This window comes from Anabrus simplex, chromosome 4 (genome assembly GCF_040414725.1).
Source record: "Anabrus simplex isolate iqAnaSimp1 chromosome 4, ASM4041472v1, whole genome shotgun sequence".
In the NCBI taxonomy this organism is placed as follows: Eukaryota; Metazoa; Arthropoda; class Insecta; order Orthoptera; family Tettigoniidae; genus Anabrus; species Anabrus simplex.
In genome coordinates this window covers 421,943,868-421,964,147 of record NC_090268.1, presented here as the reverse complement: position 1 = coordinate 421,964,147, position 20,280 = coordinate 421,943,868, and the positions used below count along the sequence as shown (strand labels likewise).

The following is a 20,280-nucleotide window of genomic DNA, read 5'->3' as shown; positions in this document are numbered from 1 at the left end:
GTTTGATCATGTCATGAAAATTGTAACTCATGTTGTGAATTATATAAGATCGTCATCTACTCGTCATCGATTGTTCAGAAATATTTTAAGTATGTCCGATTCGGAGTATGGTGACGTCATCCTTCATGCAGACGTAAGGTGGCTTAGTAGGGGAAAAACACTCGAACGGTTTTGCTGCCTTTTGGATGAGATACGAGACTTTATGAAATCATCTCCTGGGAAATATTATCACGAACTTGATGATATATCTTGGCTAATCGAATTAGCATTCTTGGCAGACATCACCTCAAAATTAAATGAGTTAAATCTCGAATTGCAAGGAAAAGATCATAATATTTCAGGTATGATAAGTATTGTCAATGCATTTGAAAAGAAACTTAAGGTATGGATTGTCCATTTAAATAGAAATTCCCTTTCACATTTTCCAAATTTGAAATCTATGGCAGATACAGTAAATGGCGGCAAGCGTGATTTTTAATCTCTTGCTAAACGTCTTGAAACTTTTGGGCCCGAATTTGGTAGCAGATTTAGCCAGTTTTCAATGCTTGAACCAGTGATCATGTTTGTCAATAATCCCTTCGCTTCTGTTGATGTTTGTGAACTTGGAAGGAGGGTGTGTGAAATATCCGAAAATTATAATCCTGAAGAATTAGAAATGGAAATTTTAAGCCTTCAGTCAGACCTTTCTTTGAAATTCTCCTACGCAACATGTGGCAATTTCTGGACTCTGGTGGACGGTGAAAAATATCCCATTGCCCGCAGTGTTGCTCTGAAGATGCAATCTTGTTTTGGTTCAACCTATCTTTGTGAAGTCGCGTTTTCGACTATGAACATAATAAAAAACAAATACCGATCCTGCCTGATAGACTCACACCTGGATGACGCGTTAAGAGCAGCCTATTCCAGTTACACACCAGACTTTCCTCAACTTGCAGCGAGCATGCAGTGCCAGATTTCACATTAATTATGTGAGTAAATATATTTTCATATAATTTTTAATTCTAGATTTATTATTATTATTATTATTATTATTATTATTATTATTATTATATAGTCGTTGTAGTACCGATAACAGTAGTCGAATTAGTGGAATCGTACCTGGCGACCGCATACTCTTAGTTATCGTGTGAACGTGCTCGCGTAGAAACGAACGTTGGACAGACCTGTGTTAGGTGGAGTGTATCACTTAGAGAGTTGGAGATGTTTGAACTAACTCGGGCAGCAAGGAAATCAAAGAACTGTTTTTTATATTGTTTTTTTATGAGACACATTTCACTAGTGGCCTTGTATGTACTGATTGCTCAATTTTAGAATGTCAATCCGCTGTATGTGGACTACATACAATAAATTAAATATACTTGATGCGAGACTGGAAGAACATGTAATCCACATGTGAATTATTAGATGAATGAATTATGTGATTTAAATTAATATTTTGGTGTCAATGAATAATAACTAAACTATTTTTCTGTGAGGCAATTTTGAATTTTAAAGTGATGACAAGTCATAACATATTTTAGGAACTCAGTTGGAACTTTCAGCAATCACGTGACTCGAGGTAACCTACATATGTGAGGAGATATTACTTCTCGTTCTCATACTGGTGGTGCTCATCATTCTATTATCACTCTCCAGACTAGCAACAAGACAGCACATTCAACAGACCATCATTAACTCGCAGTTACGTACAGTTTAATTTTGTCAGATGTGGAATAGGCTACAATACACATTCTAAAACCTTTTGTTCAAGTTTCAGATATGGTCAGAAATATTATTACCACCAAGGATTTCAACGTTTTGTGAAGAGGATCACACTACTTCTCATTATGTTCGATGAGGGATTCGCTGGATTCTACACAGATTTCGCATATAGGATTGAAGCCTATAAAATATCAGCTTAAAGTGATAACAGCCAAGATGTGAAGGACAACATCATCCCAACCAGCAACCAACCTCACTAAAAGAGTGAATCTCCAGGTTCCTGGTTCCAGTTTTCCAGAAAAAGATAAGTCGACTCATTGATTTTCTTAATTTTGTAGAACAGTAGATTTGAACATTCGTTCAATTTTGTTAATGTTAAATAACATACGCTCATGGCTGAGAATTATCACCATTGATGTTTATTAGGAAGCTTCACCTTATTTTATTCTTCTAAATTTTCTTGTTAGAAGGTGGATAAGTTTATTATTTTCTTCAAAATGAATTTTGATACAGTGACAGGTACAGTTATGCTCTTGTGGCATTCTTCCTAAAATAATCTCTAGTTATCGAGATGATGCTAACTCAGGCCTTAAAAATTCTACAATTAAATTTAACATGTCTAAATTCATTTAAATGTCAACAAATAAATCATTAGATGTGTGATTAATTTATTTTGGGTTGTTAAATTACTTATAGATAAGGATTAAACTCCAGTGTTTTAGAACAATCTGAACTTGGTGGTTTAACATGATTTAAAGTCATCACAAATGAACTCTGTTTCTAGTTAATGAGATGACAGGACCTAATAATAATAATAATAATAATAATAATAATAATAATAATAATAATAATAATAATAATAATACTTCCTTCAGGCTAGCAACCCGTCGGAAGGACATTTGATTGCTTTCAAGTCTTGCAAAAAGTAAAATGCAAGACCGTAACGGGTCACATGGCCCAATACTTGGAAGGAAGATGATGATGATGATAACAATAATAATGTTGATGATAATGATGTTACATCCTTAGGGCCAAGCATAAAAATAATGCGAGTAAATAATTGATTTTTGTGCCATATGTTTATGGGAGACACATGAGTACTGAATTGAGTGTGACGTTCACGTTGTTTCTAAATGTTCCCAATATATGAGTTAAATGATGTCGTCGAAATATATATTTCTACTGCATTGGAATTATGATATTTGGGAGCTGTATTAAAGGAATTCTATGCTATGCTTTAAGTAGTATGTCTTTGTGGGAAGTTACCATGTGAGTTGTTGGCAGAGATAGAGTTTAAGGCACTTCGTTGATATAAATTGCCCATGGACGAACAGAAATGCATTTACCTAGCCAATGTCTTCTTGACAGAGTTAATATGATGTGAATTTGATGAGGTTATAATTTATTATCATCAAATATTTTTTTTGCCATTTGTTGAGCGAGTTTTCATAGGCTAAAATAAGAGTCACAGTTCTGGTCATGATGTGGGTCATGATTTTTTTTTAATGCCGTAAGATGTGTAATTCATTCTAGTTTATTTTTCACTTCTTTTTGTAAAGCTAACCCCAAATGTGTTGTTCATAATCTTTTTACAAAATAATAACAATGCCAATAAACTTAAATAGACTCATTTTTGATCTAAAAGAAGAGTAAATACACAAATGTTTATGTATTTGTGGATTTTTTGCGTTATTTGCACGATTTGTAGTTAGACGGTATGGTTATAGTTAGCTAAGATGGTATTTATGTTATTGTAATATTTTTTTAGTATTTGTCCATGTGATTAGTGTTATAAGTGCTCCATCATTGTGGATTTTTCAGGAAAGCAATGTTTTTGTTTTTTTTTGTTTTGTTTTTTTTGCTATTGGCTTTACGTCGCACTGACACAGATAGGTCTTATGGCGATGATGGGATAGGAAAGGCCTAGGAGTTGGAAGGAAGCGGCATTTGCCTGGTGTGAAAATGGGAAACCACGGAAAACCATTTTCAGGGCTGCCGATAGTGGGATTTGAACCTACTATCTCCCGGATGCAAGCTCACAGCCGCGCGCCTCTACGCACACGGCCAACTCGCCCGGTAGCAATGTTGTTGTGTCTGCCTTGTAAATAATTTGTGAAGCACAGAAGATTAATTTTTGTTGAATTAATTAATTTTAATGAACATGCAATGTTCAAATCTCAACAAATGGGTCTAATTATTTTGCAAAATTCACATTTTTATGCAGTGAATAATATCCAACCAGATCATGTAAATGTTATTTTTTCTTAATGGAGGTAATTTCATTTTTTCATCGAGATTTTACTACATAATATGTTAATATCAGATGTTAATTTCAGTATTTAAGATATTCTTTTCTCAATATTCCAAAATATTTTGGGAACTAGCAGATGTTCGATTAGAGCTTTTGGAACGAGACTTCTCCAAAGATTTACTGTAAAATTAATTTTCAAAGAAACAGAAGATAATATTTAAAATGTGTGAGGAAAATTAGGGAATTAATACTGATGAACCACTCCATTTGCCTGAATTTGTTGATTTTGTAATGTTCCAGTCACATAACCTCAGCAAGTAAAGTAACAATCATGGTTCATTACCATCGATTTTTTTTTTGACATGGCCTAATTTGAATAAATGTGTGAAATGAAAGCTATTTCTGTGAGTTTAATAGTCTTCATCAGTGACATTTCCTGTATCCTCTGTATGTTCTACGTGTTACGACAATACGTTATGTGCATGCCAGAATCATTTAGGACTAATCATTACTCGATCTCTCCCTTATTTCTCCACGATTGAGCTAGGGTAAGTGTTTCCGTCAGATAACTATTAACCATGTTACGGGCACAATATATATATACTTCTTTACAGACTGTTATGCTTTCCAGCACTCAGTCTGCAAGCCTCAGTGAATTAACTATGTGTCACTAGGATTCTCTATTTCTCTGTGGCCTTGTTTAGTCCCACACTTCATATCGTTAAACTACTAAACACTAAGTCTAACTATCACCACCTTGGTCTCTCTCTCTCTACGCCTCTTATCCTCCATGGCTGAGTCCATTATTCTCCTAGGTAACCCATCCTCCTCCATTCGCATCTCATGACCCCACCACTGAAGCTGGTTAATATGTACAGCTTCATCCAGCGAGTTAATTCCTAATTTATCCTTTATCTCCACACTGCGAGTACTTTCCTGCCATTGTTCCCACCTGTTTATACCTACAATCATTCTCGCTACTTTCCTGTCCATTATTTCCAATTTATGAATAACATAGCCTGAGCCCATCCAACTTTCACAGTAGTGCCGGTCTAAAAAACAGATCAATGCAAAGATAGTTTCACCCAGGAGCTAACCTCCTTTTTATAAAATCCCGTTGATAAAACTGTGAGGTCACTATATTAGCTTTGTGATAACTTGATTCAGTATTGCTTAGTATACTACCATCTTGGGAGAATACCCATCCTAAGTACCTTAAATGATCCACCTGTTTCAGTTTTGTAATTCCTATTTGGCATTCAATCAATCCTCTTGGATTTCTTCACTACTGACATTACTATAGTCATGGAAATGTTAATTTTTGTACCTGAGACAAATGAGGGGGAAAAATACTTATTACACACATTATAGCCCTACTCCACAATATATCAAAAATAAATTTTCTATACTATGAGTCATTGTAAAGGCAAGAACTTTCATATATACTTCATAGATGAAATTGCATGCCAAAAGCCTAGATTCAGTTCCAAACCTGTCCACAGTGCTCATATGGAGGGAGGGCATACGATGCTGTTGATGGCGATTCATCCATCGGATGGCAATGTTAAGCCTTGAGCAGACCCTTTGTTGCTATTCGACAGGGATAGGCTATGTGCCTGCACCGGGTTTCACTCTCCCCCTTCCTACTAACATAAACCCTGTCATTCATTTCATCTCATTAACTCCTCTGATGAGGTTGTCGTCAGAAAGGGTATCCTGTCATAAAAACTCTCTATGGAAATTCATCTCACTTCATACCAGACCTGTAGAGAAATGGGACAAGGGTTGGACAAATATTCATACAATTTCTGGATGAGGTCTGGTTATATAATATTTAGGCAAGTTAGGTACAGATCTCCCTACTTTATTGCTGTAAAACTCTAGCAATCTGTGTACCTTCAGAGTATATAATTACACTGACAAGTACTGAACTTTGGGGTAAAGGAGGAAGTACATGCAGCAGTGTGATTCTATGGACAGTGGCAGTGTGACATGTTTATTTTCCAAACTGATTTCATCTGTGTTATTAACAGATGCTGTGCTTTGTCTTTCAGAGCCATTTGACTGTCGTCATATTCATGATACCAGCATAATATGTACTCTTTATATACAGATACAACACATTCATGGATGATTTCTACAGGCTGCAAAGTATTGTGCCCACAGAAATCGAATGGGAGAATACCTCTTCCTTGCCTGTAACTTCAATAGTATGAACAGTACTACACAAAATAAGTAGCTGGAAATAGAGAATAAAGGTACATATGTTATAAATGATCATCTATAACTTAGGATTATGAATATTTTGAGAGTCAAAAAATTATTCTTAACATGATAGAAATAATTATACTAGATTTCGTTGACATCATTGCTTTGAGAATAAGAAGAGAGGTTACATCATCGACCCCACAATTCGCTTTGAAAGCCATAAGTCGCAGTCGAGAAGAGGAATACTTACCCACAATTCCTTACTACAGGGAGAAATACAATTCCCATTTTTGTTGCTAATTTCTGAAAACAGATGTCTCTGCCAGTTGCAACATTACGGGAGATTGCCATCATAGCCTTAAGGGGTTCACTGATAATTCTAAGAAATCGCTGTTACAATTAGGTTACCTTCAACATTTCTCAAGTATATCTATTTCTCTTCTAAAAATAAATGTAAAAGTATACTTTGTTGCAAGGCAGCCTCTGCATGAGAGGAAGTATTTCATAAAATAAAATATAAATGTTATGTAGGATATAAAATACTGTTTTTTTTTTTTTTTTACTCACATTGAACTGTGGTCAACAGAATGACTCTTGCCTTATTTTAGTTATGTTCACTTTAAAATATATTATCTTTGTGAGTGCTGTTCTAACTAGCCAAAATGAAAAACTGTATGCAGAATTTCAGTTTAATTCCCTCGTACCAAAAGTAAGTTATGCTTACCATTTCAACAACTTCCACCTCAGCTTCTATTCTTAAATGGTAAAGGAACATTTTCAAGTCCTTTTTCATTTGAATAGAATTATCTTCCATTTGTGCTACTGTAAAAATCCTCATTCGACAATTTTTCCACGTTCGGTGTTGTTTCAGTAAGAATGGTAGAAGCATAAGCAGACCACCATCATGGACTATCCACCAAATGTCAATATTTCCAACAACCTGAAATAAGAAAACAGAAAAAAGGCTGTCAATCACTCTCAAGAACCTCAACAATGAACAGTGCACATTTTACACAAAAAGAAAATCTGCTTGAGCTAGTATCCATATACTATGAATATACAGTGAAACTTGGTTAAGAAGTTCCCGCATAAGAAGTTTTCCCGCCTAAGAAGTGTGATATTCTTGGTCCCTTGATCAGTTGCATTAAGATATATGTATATTTTTCCCGTTTAAAGTGTTCTGTTATAAATATATTTCCCGGTTAAACAGTTCAGATTTTAGAGCCCCTTGAGATAGAAAACGTCCGCTCAAAGCAGCCCATGGTTAGAATCCTCCAATCTCCGTGCAAGTTGCACCCTGTGTTAAACTGTTCGCACGCTCGCGGTGTGTGTCTGGTGTCACGGAACATGTGCGGGCCTGCCAAGGCCATATGACATCACGCTATGACAACACGGACAGCAGATGCTCACTCTCACCTTGTGGAATCGAATCAAACCCATCAGTCGAAATTTCCACTCCACCGTTCCATCTCGCAGAGTAGAATCGAATGGGATTCTACGTGGGAAACATAAAGCACGCAATGGATGGTTTGATAAAACTTTAATGCAGTAATTTGCGGGCCCCGGCAGGGTGAAGTCATTAATCGAGGTGGCCTAAACAGTAATTAAAAACCGTAAAGTGTATTTATCCACAACATTACTGTTAATCTACCGCAAAATTGAATATTCTAACCTATTTGATTTTTCATTCCCTTGCTTATTTCCTTCCAGGCATTCTCTCTTACGTTGCTGTTGCAATAATACTTATGGGTTTTGCCGTAGAGGATATTACGTTTTTGAACTAAACTGATAAGATTTTCCGTGTCCATTATTAGTGAGGTGAATAAAAACAACTTCCCGACTTTATGCAGGAAACAGCCGACTTGCCAGCAGCCAGCTGAGAGCTGATACACATGCCGCCATAGCCGGCCGAAAGATCCCTATCGTTTACGAAGTTGAACGAATGTTGATAGCCAACTGGGTGTTGGTGGGTGGCACACAGACGCATTGCAATACCACGTGTTGGCATAAAATTGAAAGTTATTTTTAATTTTACCTTTATACGAGCTAAACATTGTATTATCGTGTCACTCGTAATTATTACATCGCATTATTAGAACGTAGCACAAGGATGAGGAGACATGAAATAAAATTCTCGCAGGGAAAGAAGCGAAAGGCACTAACAATAAAAGACAAAGTAGAGATTATAAGGAAAGTGGAGTCATCTACACTTTCCCATGTTGCTTTGGCAAAGGAGCTGAGGGGTGCCGCTGTCTACTTTGAACGGTATTATAGCGAAGAAAGAAGAGATCTCTGCTTCTGCAGGGAATACTTCAGCAAATTGTAAGGAAGTTAAATATGAAAAGTACGATGAAATAGAACAAGCTCTGCTAATGTGGTTTAAACAGCAGCACGGTTTAAACGTACCTTTCAGTGGGACTATTGTGCAGGAGAAAGCCGCACACAAATTAAGGGTACCTTTTACCGCGTCAAACAGGTGGCTGGACCGCTTTAAAAATCGAGCCGGCATCATTTACAAAACAATTTGTTGCGAAGCAGAGAGTGTAAGTGCGGAGGAAAGGAAAGCGTGGAAGGAAATGGTTCTGCCTGCTAAAATAAGCAAACCTTGCAACTTTTTATATAACTTAATATGTTCCCTTCTCTTATCAAATATATTTATAATACAGTATGTTCAATTATTTTACTTTATCTCTTAAAAATATTGTCATGATAATCAAATTTTTATATTGTGGCTTTCTGTTAGCAGCTTTTATATATCGGCCTACTTCGGTATTGTTCACAAACAAGGAAATCTGTTGGCTGTGTGTTTTACATGTATTTCAAAGTACAGAATAAGTTTTTGGGCATTACCCCTTTTAAGAAGTTTCCTGCTTAAGAAGTTTTTTTTTTTCAGTCCCTTGAAAAACTTCTTAACAGAGTTTCACTGTATTATAATTTATGGATTTCTAAAGATGTGGTGGTAACGTGTCTTATTATCATAATGTTTAATTTTCTACAGATGGATATACATACACACTGATTTTGAAGGAGAGAAAGAGCCAGCACCTCCAGAACAATAGGAACCATAAAATCAAAGGGAGTATAAACTATCTCCACCCAAAAGGTTGAGGGCCAGTGAATTAGAAGACAGTGATGCAATTTTTGCCTCATACTTTGTTTTTATTTTGGTAGCAGGTAGGGACCCTCTTTGGAGGCAGCCCTGCCCAGGGAGTGGCACCCCTGCCTATGTAAGTCCCAGAGCACCTCAACGGAATCTACAGTGGAGAAGATGGACTTCCGGAATGGCGGAGATTGTGGAAGAAGCAGCCCAGTACTCAGGGAATAGGGCGAGTACACTATTCATCAGCAGCGTTTGTTTCCCACGTTACGGGCAGCTGCAAAGATGTCTGTTCCCCATTTATTTATTTATTTATTCGTATCAGAAGCATACATTTTACATTGCATAATGGTACTTAATGACATACATATCAAATAGTGTCTGCCCAAAATTTTGCCAAATCACGGGCATTAGGTGTTGCAGCCATCAAGTCCTCTATTGTGCAACTTAAAGGACACTTACTACAGTTCATGAAATGGGCTGTGGTTTGGTCTTCACCACATTCGCATTGCCTGGATGTGCCAGGAAAGCCCCACTTTACCATATTGGTTCTTGATCTACCAACCCCAGTGCGAAGCCTGTTCAGCGATTTCCACGTAGACCAATGTTCCTCGTGTCCTGGGGGGAGATGTTCAATTGGTAGCATCCAATCAGCAAGTTGAGGATTTCTAGTTCTCCATAATCTCAACCGTGTGGATTGGGCAGATTCGTTTAAATCTTCAGTTGTATTCAGGAAACTCCTCCTAGACCTCAATCTTCGGTGGGCAGGTTCATATCCATTTAATGGGTGTGCACATGAGGCAAGTGCTTTAGTTCTCTCATTCATGGATGCAACTTCTCTTCTTATATCTGGTGGGGCGATTCCAGCCAAACAGTAGATTCTATCTCGTGGAGTTGGTCTCAAGCAGCCAGTAATGAGTCGACATGTTTCATTTAGAGAAATGTCAACTTGTTTAGCATGACTTGATCTGTACCAAACAGGGCAAGCGTACTCTGCAGCGGAGTAACACAGAGCCAGGGCTGTAGTTCTCAACGTCTTTGGATGTGTACACCAATAGGTTCCAGACAACTTGCGAAGGATGTTGTTTCTAGCCGACACTTTCTGCTTGATGTTCATGTGTTGTTGTTTGTAGGTGAGAGCACGATCCAATGTTACACCTAGATATTTAGGTGTTGGGCAGTGATCTAGTTGAGTATCTTCCCATACTACCTGCAATTTCCTTGACGCCTGTCTGTTCTTTAAATGGAACGCACATACCTGAGTTTCAGATGGGTTAAGCTTCAATTGATTTCCTCTGTAGTAGTAGGATAGTTCAGAAAGAGCCTCTGATAACTTTTCTTCTACAACCTCAAAGCAGTTTGCTTGAGTAGCAATAGCTCGATCATCCGCATATATGAAACTTCTGGTGCCAACTGTTCCCCATGTAAGGAGTGGTCTGAATAATAGTTGGCAGTAGCTCTAAAATGCCTTTGGGAGTGGCGACCCCTATCGTAATAATAACCTAAACATGACTGATGGTAAATGGCAGAGAGGCAACAGTGGAGAAATACCATCAACACCCCGACCTGGCAGGAGCTGGACAAAGGGAAATGAAAATGATGACGATGAAGATAATGATAACAGCATACTGGAGAACATTTATGAAGATCATTACAATTGTGGCTTCAACTCTTATAGCAAATTAATGAGGCGTTCTAAGTGCTATAGAAGTAAATCAAATTTGAAATTAATTTTAAATTATGTGACTATAGGTTATGTACAGTAACAACTATAATGAAGCTGTTAAAACAGACAATAACTTGGACTTCGACATGTCAATATCCAAATTCATAAAATGTTTTGCAGCTACACTGCCACAACACTAAGAATTAACATCCCACTGAAAGCTGTCAGAAAGTTATTATAAGTACTGAATAATTTATTTATTAAGAAGTTTATTCTTAGTTAGTAAAATCTAAGACTTGAATCAATGTTATCAAATGAATAATTTAGTTATTAAGAATTGTATTTTTAGTTAAGATATAAGACTGTTATCAATGTAATTGAATGAATAATTTAGTTATTAAGAATTGCATTTTTAGTTATTAAGATATTAGACTTTTATCAATGTGATTGAATTAATAATTTAGTTATTAAGAATTGTATTTTTAGTTATTAGGATCGAAGACTTGTGTCAATGTAATTTAATAAGGACTTTAAAGACTTTTAGGTTTACTGTAATTGGGGTTTACTACCCTGTTGTAAACCAGCAATTAAATAAATAAACGATGAGGAGGAGCTTTCTTCAAAGGGAACAGGCTGTCACAATTACAAACTTTTCAAAAGAACATAATGTCACAATTTGATAGATCAAGGGCATATGGATCTACAATTCACTATTACATCAGCGAATGTGAGCAGCAGAAGCATCTAAAGGGGTTGGCCTGGAAAATTTCAAGCTTTCATTACTATTGTACCAATCTTATTACTGGAAATGAACCGTTCCTCCTTTGCAGTTCCAAGTGAATATTTCTGCATGTGAATGGAGACCTTAGATCTGCAATTTTACCAATGATTTTTATTTTATCGAGGCTGTAATTATTTCTAAGCACTCTGTTAGGTCATTATATGAAATAACAAATAGAAATTGTTCGTTTTCAGCATTTTCAGAATTGAACTGGTGTATGTTGCAGTATGGTGGTTTTGTAGCCATGTCTTCAAATTTTTTCAGGCTTAAATCGGTTGACTGGAGAGGAATTTGAACGTATGTTTAAGCAGAGGGCATTGGGCAAATACCTAAGTGTACCTTCAATTACCAACTGATAAACCTTTCCTGTTTCTTATATGTTTGCAAAATGTTGATTAAATGTCACAACCTGATTTCTTAATATACATTTATACAAGATAATATATTTCTTATAATCTTTAATAATAAAAGAACAAAGTGTATTCACCTTCTCACTAGAGTCAGGAAAGAAATTTATTCCTTTAGGTACAAGGAGAGCCATTCTTGCAGCAGCTACATTCCGAACAGTTTGAAGAAACACTTTCCAAGTCTTCTCATCCTCTGATTGCCGCCATCCATAGGGCCAGCCTAGGATTACCGTGTTGGGCTTCATACCACCAAGCCCTGTTGTTTGAACTCTGTTAAAAAAAAATATAAGAGATTAATATGTATGTATTTAATCTGGATTCAAGAATAGTCAAAAGCACATAGAAATACATTTTCAAATTAAGAAAAACACCAGATATTCTTTACTTTCCAGATCACTTCTCAGCTAGGATAACTCAGACATAGATTACTTAATGGAGTTGTGGTTTCTGTGCTCTTTGATAAAGTAGAACTTAAGTTTCTGTAATTCTCTTCCAAAAAACCAGCATAGAAGTGTACGTGACAAAAATCAGTGGATTATAAATTTCCAAATTCATTGAAAATATTTAAGAAAAAGCTAGGCAAACAATTATAAATAAATATATATGTGAGGTAAACAATTGATAGGGAATCTGCCACCTGGGCGACTGCCCTAAATGCAGATCATTGATGAATGATTGATTGGTTGATTGATTGATTGATTGATTGATTGATTGATAACTCCTATTATAATATCTGCTAAATATCATCATCATCGTCAGTGGATGCTACTCGTATCTGAGTAAACAATATTCTTCATCAATTTACAGTTTCACACTCACAAAGCTTTGAGAATATGTTTCATATGACTTCGTAGCCCAATCCTGGCATGAAACATATGTCCACACAGATCACATGAAATGGTTGGAGGAGGGCGGAACTGAGCTTGACGGAGCTTCCATGCTTGTCGTTTATCCTCTTCACGTCACCATCTTTCCTCTTCAAACACCAAAATTGATGTAGAAACAGTGTGGCACCACAAAATTTGATTCTCAGCAAGCGTATATATATTAGAAGGAATTCATGATTATGAATTTTTTTTGTTAGTTGCTTTACGTCGCACTGACACAATGGGCGACAATGGGATAGGAAAGGCCTAGGAGTTGGAAGGAAGCAGTCATGGCCTTAATTAAGGTACAGTCCCAGAATTTGCCTGGTGTGAAAATGGGAAACCATGGAAAAACATCTTCAGGGCTGCTGACAGTGGGATTCAAACCCACTATCTCCCGGATGCAAGCTCATAGCCACGTGCCCCTGACTGCATGGCCAACTCGCCCGGTGATGATGATTTACCAGATATAGTAATAAACATCCTAGCTGAGAAGTGGTATGATGGATGCAGAAATTTTCTCCTGGAACTAGACTGTTTATCTTAGAGACAGGATAGAATCAGTAGGAGGAGTAGTACACATACTGGTGTAAGTCTCTAAAGATAATAGACAACTTGATATTTTTGGGGTGTACAGACTTGGAAGGGGTGATGCTGATGCAGAATTATTCAATAAGATAATCAGTGATGTTGAAAGTAACAGAGAAAGAAATGTGACTGTAGTGGGTGATCTCTATTATTTTACTAAAGGTTACCTGAGAAGGTAATGTGAATGACAGAAAGCATGACCAACAAATGGTAAGGACAGCTATAGTAAATCACCCGCTGTCGCACTGAATCCGGGATGCACTGATGGCAGGTTGATGCATGTATCAATGCTAACAGAGGCCATTTTGAACATTTGATGTAAGAAAGAGTTTCATATGGTAAGCTGGTATGTTCCGTGAATTTTCCATGATTAATGCGCTACATAAAGCTGTAGAAAATGGGTTCTAACATGGAAATAAAGAGTTCCCAGATCCATGTCCATATAATACACCAATTTTCTTCTTCTACATGAGGAACAAAGTTTGTCCCTATATTACTGTTACATCCTGTATATAGCAATGTTCATTTTTAAAATAGTTTTATAACCTTCAAATTAATTGAGTTTCAGCCTCATTTTTACTTTAAAATTTTTATTGATTGTTTACAGCAATTTTAATTTGTTACTGTTGTTTAAGGGAATATTTAAACTAATATACTGGTTTCTTAACAATATCTTTAGTCCTGTAATCAAAGTATGAAATAATTATGGTTCATGAAGAAGTACCATATTTTAACATGACTGCTTCACTGGTTATCCAGTTAAGAGCATATATACTTACAATACATGAGGAATGTTTCCTAGAAGATTTGTTTTAATTTATGAAGAGTTAAGAGTTCAAAAATAAAATTACATTCCACTCCCTTCCATTTCAGAGGAGCAAAATTGTTTAACAAATCGTTAAAACTACCAATTTATAATTAATTTTTCTACAGTTCTCATGAACATGTACATCTGTATTAGTTTTAATTTAAAACAAAAGCATTTGATAAATTTCCAAAATTTTTGAAATTTTTCTAAGAAAAAGACTAGGTAAACAAGTGGTAGGGTATCTGTCACCTATGCAACAGCCCTAAATAAAGATCATTGATGATTGATTGAAACAAAAAAATGAGAAATTTGAATGACATAGTACACATGGCTACCTTAAACTAGTATGGTATTCTTTGTTGCTAGTTTACAATAAATGGCTTGTAATCAGAATGTATGAATCAGAAACGAATATCTTTACTGTTATATGTTGGTTATAAGAGCTATAAACAAAATTGTTGGTTGTTTTAAGAATAGTAGACGAAGAAACATGACTTACTCCTCATAAAGAATAAACTAATATACTGGTTTCTTAACAATATCTTTAGTCCTGTAATCAAAGTATGAAATAATTATGGTTCATGAAGAAGTACCATATTTTAACATGACTGCTTCACTGGTTATCCAGTTAAGAGCATATATACTTACAAATGACTAAGTCCCTCCGTGGTATTGCGGGTCACAAGAACATCCACAAAACCTTTCACTTTCTCCTCATCCATTGTCCTTCGTAAACTCTGTTTAGCTGCCATTGCCTCGCCGTAGGCACGAGTGAAGTCTCCCGCAATGACAGATACACAAACTGTTAGACCTTTACCTATGGTAAAAAAAAAAAAAATTGACCTCATATTTTTTATCAGATATTGATGGCAATAACAAATAATACAAAATAATGAATCATAATATGAGAACATGATGAACTCCCATTCATCCAATTTGCTGATGTGTGGATTATCCTCATCACCAATAAAAACACATGAATACTGTAGCTGTAAAATTTTTGAGGGGATGAAGTGTTTTGGTATAACTGGTATGAGAATTCGAAAAATGCACTCTGCAAGCCATGCAACAGAACTTACATGATCAAGCTCAAATGCATGTGATTGCAGTGATTAACTCTTTTGCTGCTGTGGTCGCGTTTTTGCATAGCACACCAGGAGCCTTGCTCCACAGAAGTTGCATTATTGCGAGTTCATACTTCTACTCACTGTGGGTGTTGCATTTTCACAGTACATCGCTTCTAGTAGCCTACTGAAATCTCTTGTTAGTATTTGGAACTATTTCAACTTGTAATTGTGTAATATTATTGTTTCTAAAGAAAGCTTTATCAAAATATCATAGAAATATCATATCACGACAGACTACAAAATAGCACGTTATAAATTTCATATTAGAGCCCGTATTGTCAAAGTATCAACTTGTTTAAATTTGAATTTATAATTCCATCTTTACAATACTGTAATTGTCTTTATTAAAAAGACTACATTAGATTATACTTGTCATACATGTTTTGTCCTCTTATGGAACATCTTCAATCACAAATACAAAACATTAAAAATAAGGTGAGGACACGTTGAAATAAGTAAAAAAAAAGTCTTTGGATCCTGTGACGCGGCGTGATGGTGTCTTGTCAATCTTGAATGTTAAAATGGTGCGGCATGAACATGATATGAAGCATGAAGTCCAGTTAAAATCACAGATTAAATTGTTGTTAAAAACAACGAATTATCCTATTATAAAACAATGTGAGTGGCTGTGCGAATAAAATTATATGCATATTGTACATAAAACAGTGTGATGGTAATGCCACATTAAAATAGCTTTCTTGATTAGAAGGTCGAGTTATACTGATGATGCAAGTTGAACTTGATTATGTGTTGACAATAGGGGCCCTGATATGAAAAAGAAAAATATGAATGAACTAAAGAATAAATTCAATAAAAATGTGAACTAAGTGCCCATCCGGTCACTCACCTCCTTGCTCGTCCTACGTCGACCACTCCACCTCAAGTGCTAAAGCTAACTGAGTGACGTCCTCGAAGGTCATCGAGAACTGACTGTGACTCTCCCCTTACATCAAACTCCCCTTTTATCAAATTTTCAAAATTTTTCTAATTATCATATAAGGAATGACTTTTGTAAGTTCCCTCTAATCTATTATGCAATGTCGTTTTGTAAAATTAATGTTTCTAAAAATTGCCTTTTTCAAAATTTCAGCATTTTTCAAAATATCATACAAGGAATGACTTTTGTAAGTTCTCCCTCACATATTATGTAATGTGAAAAATAATTGTTTAGCAAAGTTTAAAAAAAAGTTAGTTACGCAGCCAAGGGATATTGTGTGCCAGTTAATTCTGCAGCAAAAGGGTTAAGTTGAGAAGTCTCCCACAGCTCTAGTGTATGAACAAGAGTACAAGAGATTTGACTTATTGCAAACAGGGCAGTTTATAATTCTCACCCTTACTTTTCTGTTAATATATAAACATAAAACTCTCCCAAAAATTGTCTATTTTGACATATCTTGTCACTCAGTATGCATGTTTGTCCATCAGTGAGCATGCTACTAGCAGACAACACTTTCTGTATCAAAACAAAATAAGGAAGAAAGCATTAAGAATATAATTCCAAACATTCCTTGATTTCCCATCAAAAGAGAAGATATCATGGTATAGGACGATATAAGATATCATATTTATATTGTTATGAAATTATGTTAAACAGCACTATGAAACATTGCCTGAAGAGAAACGTTAAGACTTAGTTGCTGAATCATTGAATTATGTTATAAAGTTAGCAAATTTTGTCTGTAACATAAAAAAATCAGATTTGGTTTCATAGCTGAAAGTTAGTTCTCAAGTTTTTAATGAAATGAAGATATACCTCTAAAAAATAAATGAGAACAACAAGACATAGTGAATCAGAAAAAATGTATCTGAAAAAGTCAACTGGATATAACATTTTGTAATTCTATAAATTTTTCTCAAATGTAAATTCAAACGTTTTACTTGGCCTATAGCATTTTTTTTGTTTTAGAAGTTCTGCATAAGCTTAAATATAAATGTCTATAAACTATGCAAATCATTTATATTTGAATTAGTCAGTAAAGAAAAGAACTAAGGTACTTTTCCACAATTTTCAGGGGAAGTAAAGAACTAGTGTATATTTCCACAAAAATACTGTACGCTTTCTCATGTTTCCTGCATAAAGAACAGACAAATATAGTTTCATCACAGCTAGTTGTGCCCCAGTCAGTTTAGTATATCGAATTGAGAAAACAAAGATGACCTAAAATGGATTTAGTTCCTCTCTTTGCCGAGCAATTAATTTGTCTTAGCATAAATACACTGTTGTCCATATAGCATGAAGTAGATGTCGAAGTCATTCATGAATTTCGCTTTGCCTTTTCTCTGATGTACACAAAGACCCCCAGTCAGTTCTTGGTGAAATGTATCTTACCTGCTTTCAGTTGAGCAGCAAATGCAAACAGTTTGCGATATTTTGGTACAAGATCCGAAGTTAATTTGGCCAATATGAGAATCTGAGGACGCCAATTCTTGGTATGTGGAGGACCTTCCTCTAACCTCAAGAGGCTAAATCGTGCAGCTGAGAGAGCCAAACCTCTTATGCCATCTCCCCATTCCTTCTCTGCCCTGTAGAGAAAACAGTGAAATGAATAATAAAGTAATATCTTCTCACAATTTAATTCTCATTTGGGCTGCTGTAAAAGAGTGCTGGGAGCAAGAGTAATTAAGTACCAAATTGTCTACCTTTCTAGTTTTAATTTTTATGAATACATTGTCTTTCATGGTTTCAAAGGGGATTTGCCTACTTACATGCTTTAAGAACACATGAAAAACAGAATACACACTGCTCATGTAGCTTTTGAAGTTTTAATGAAAAAGTGCTTAAAACATAACAGATTGGAAATTACATTATAAAACTTGTGAAAAATGTTAATTTTTTCAAACAGTTAATGCTAATGGAGAAATTGGTAATTTTGTGTTTTGGTCTCCTTGATATTGCTACTCCAGTGTGGTGCATTCTCTGAATAATGCTGAACTTAAATATCGAGTTTCAAGAAATTCTATCCAACAATTTTCACAATTACACAAACATCCAGACAGAGAATATTAACCAAACATACTTTTGTACACTGTATCTCATCCAAGATAAAAATGAAGTATGAGGCATGAATTTGAAGTGCACAGAAAAAATTGCAATTTCATTTATACCGTATAGATAACAATAAAAATTATAATTCTTACCCTCGATATTCAATATACTTGTAAATACAGCCTGCCATGCCCATTGCTAGGAGAGCATAGTACCAGCTGGTCATAAACATGACGGCTATGCACAGGGACAACCCTATGAAGGAGAGTGACCTGAAAAGAAAAGAAAAGAAACACTGAAAGGAAAGAAACTCAAAAGAAAAAAGAACAAATAGACTATCCAAACAAATAACAGTATTAATCACATGAGTCATGACATTCTTACCAGTGGTAGTATTTAAATCTTGGTCTCCAGTTTGGTGTGCGAAGGAGAGTCTGAAGTGCACACGCAAGGTTGACAAAGCCGTAACACATGAGGAAGAACATGGAGAGCAGGGGAGCCAAGTAGTCGACATTGCCGAGCAATATGCCGCACTGACAGATGAGAACGGTGAGGATAAGAGCTCGTGTTGGTTCGCCACGGCTTGACGATACAGCAAATGGAGCCAGGAAAGGAATAATACCATCCTTAGCAATAGCTTGAAGTAAACGTGGTGCACCTGTTAAACTCTGAAGTCCAGCTCCAAGGGTTGACAAGAATGAACCAATGAGGATGACCCACTGGTTAGGCCAAGCAATATTTGCTACCACAAGCTTCCCTCCAATACTTTGACCAAATCTGAAAAGGGAAACAAAAGTTAATCATTACAACAAATATGGAGCTAATTATCATGATCAAGTACCAACAAAATCAAAGCTGGGGATGTTCAATCAGTACTTCATACCAATCTTAACCTATGGTATTACCCTCACTAAGAAAGACTCATCAAGGTTGCAGGCATCTGAGATGAAGTTTCTTAGGTCCACAATTCAAAAAACCAATTCACAAGTTATGAATTTCATTATGGTCTGTACTGACAATTGATCACTACCAAAGAGTAGAGAAGAGTCCACCTATTCAATACTGTTAGTTTGTATAGTGCCCTATATAACTGGGACTAGTTTCGACCCCACATACATTGGGTTATCTTCAGCCACCATCCAATTGGAACACATATGTTCACATAAAACGAACAATGAAGTAAGCAGTCTGGTATGTCTCTATTTACAGTCTAAATTTAAAACATTGGTTAAGTCCAACAACACATCCAAAATTGAAACCCAATGGTACATCAAAACTGGTCTGGTTGGTGCTGAACTATGTCGTAGCTCCTACAGCAACCAAACATTCCTGAGTTGATCTGAGAGTTGGTATTCCCCATCTGTATAGATGAGGCACTTGATTTATAAATTATGTTTTGTTCAATAGTAATATGGGTAATGGTTTGTATATAGCTTGAAGGGGAACATTTATAATTTGAATAAGTATTCCTTTTCATCAGATGTAATGATCTACTGTATTGTTTAATTTGGTTTGAAGTGAATATACCTATGTTCCTCGTAAATTGTGTGCACATTGTACGGACACCAACACCAGATTCTGGTGGCTGAAGATGACCCAGTGTATGTAGGGTCTAAACTAGTCCCAGTTATAAAAGACATTATACAAACTAATGATATTGAATAGGTGAACCCTTCTCTAACCTTTGATAGTCAAAAAACCAAACAGGACAAGTTAAGGAATGATGCGGTTAGGAAGGAAGCTGGGATTGTTACATCATTGTTAGATCAGGTCAGAATGTCCAGACTGAGACGG

The 20,280-nt window shown here is 35.9% G+C and overlaps 1 protein-coding gene across 2 annotated transcripts in view; it reads right to left on the bottom strand.

The window, feature by feature from the left end:
* kcc (solute carrier family 12 member kcc) overlaps positions 1-20,280 on the bottom strand; it is a 590,870-nt gene that overhangs the window by 62,053 nt on the left and 508,537 nt on the right. For both annotated transcript variants that reach the window (XM_067145914.2, XM_067145915.2), the window contains exons 9-14: positions 18,871-19,263; positions 18,639-18,758; positions 17,830-18,023; positions 15,022-15,190; positions 12,192-12,381; positions 6,885-7,100 (exon numbers count right to left, since the gene is read on the bottom strand). In XM_067145914.2, coding sequence (XP_067002015.2) covers positions 6,885-7,100; positions 12,192-12,381; positions 15,022-15,190; positions 17,830-18,023; positions 18,639-18,758; positions 18,871-19,263 — 1,282 coding nt within the window. The remainder of the gene's footprint in view (positions 1-6,884; positions 7,101-12,191; positions 12,382-15,021; positions 15,191-17,829; positions 18,024-18,638; positions 18,759-18,870; positions 19,264-20,280) is intronic.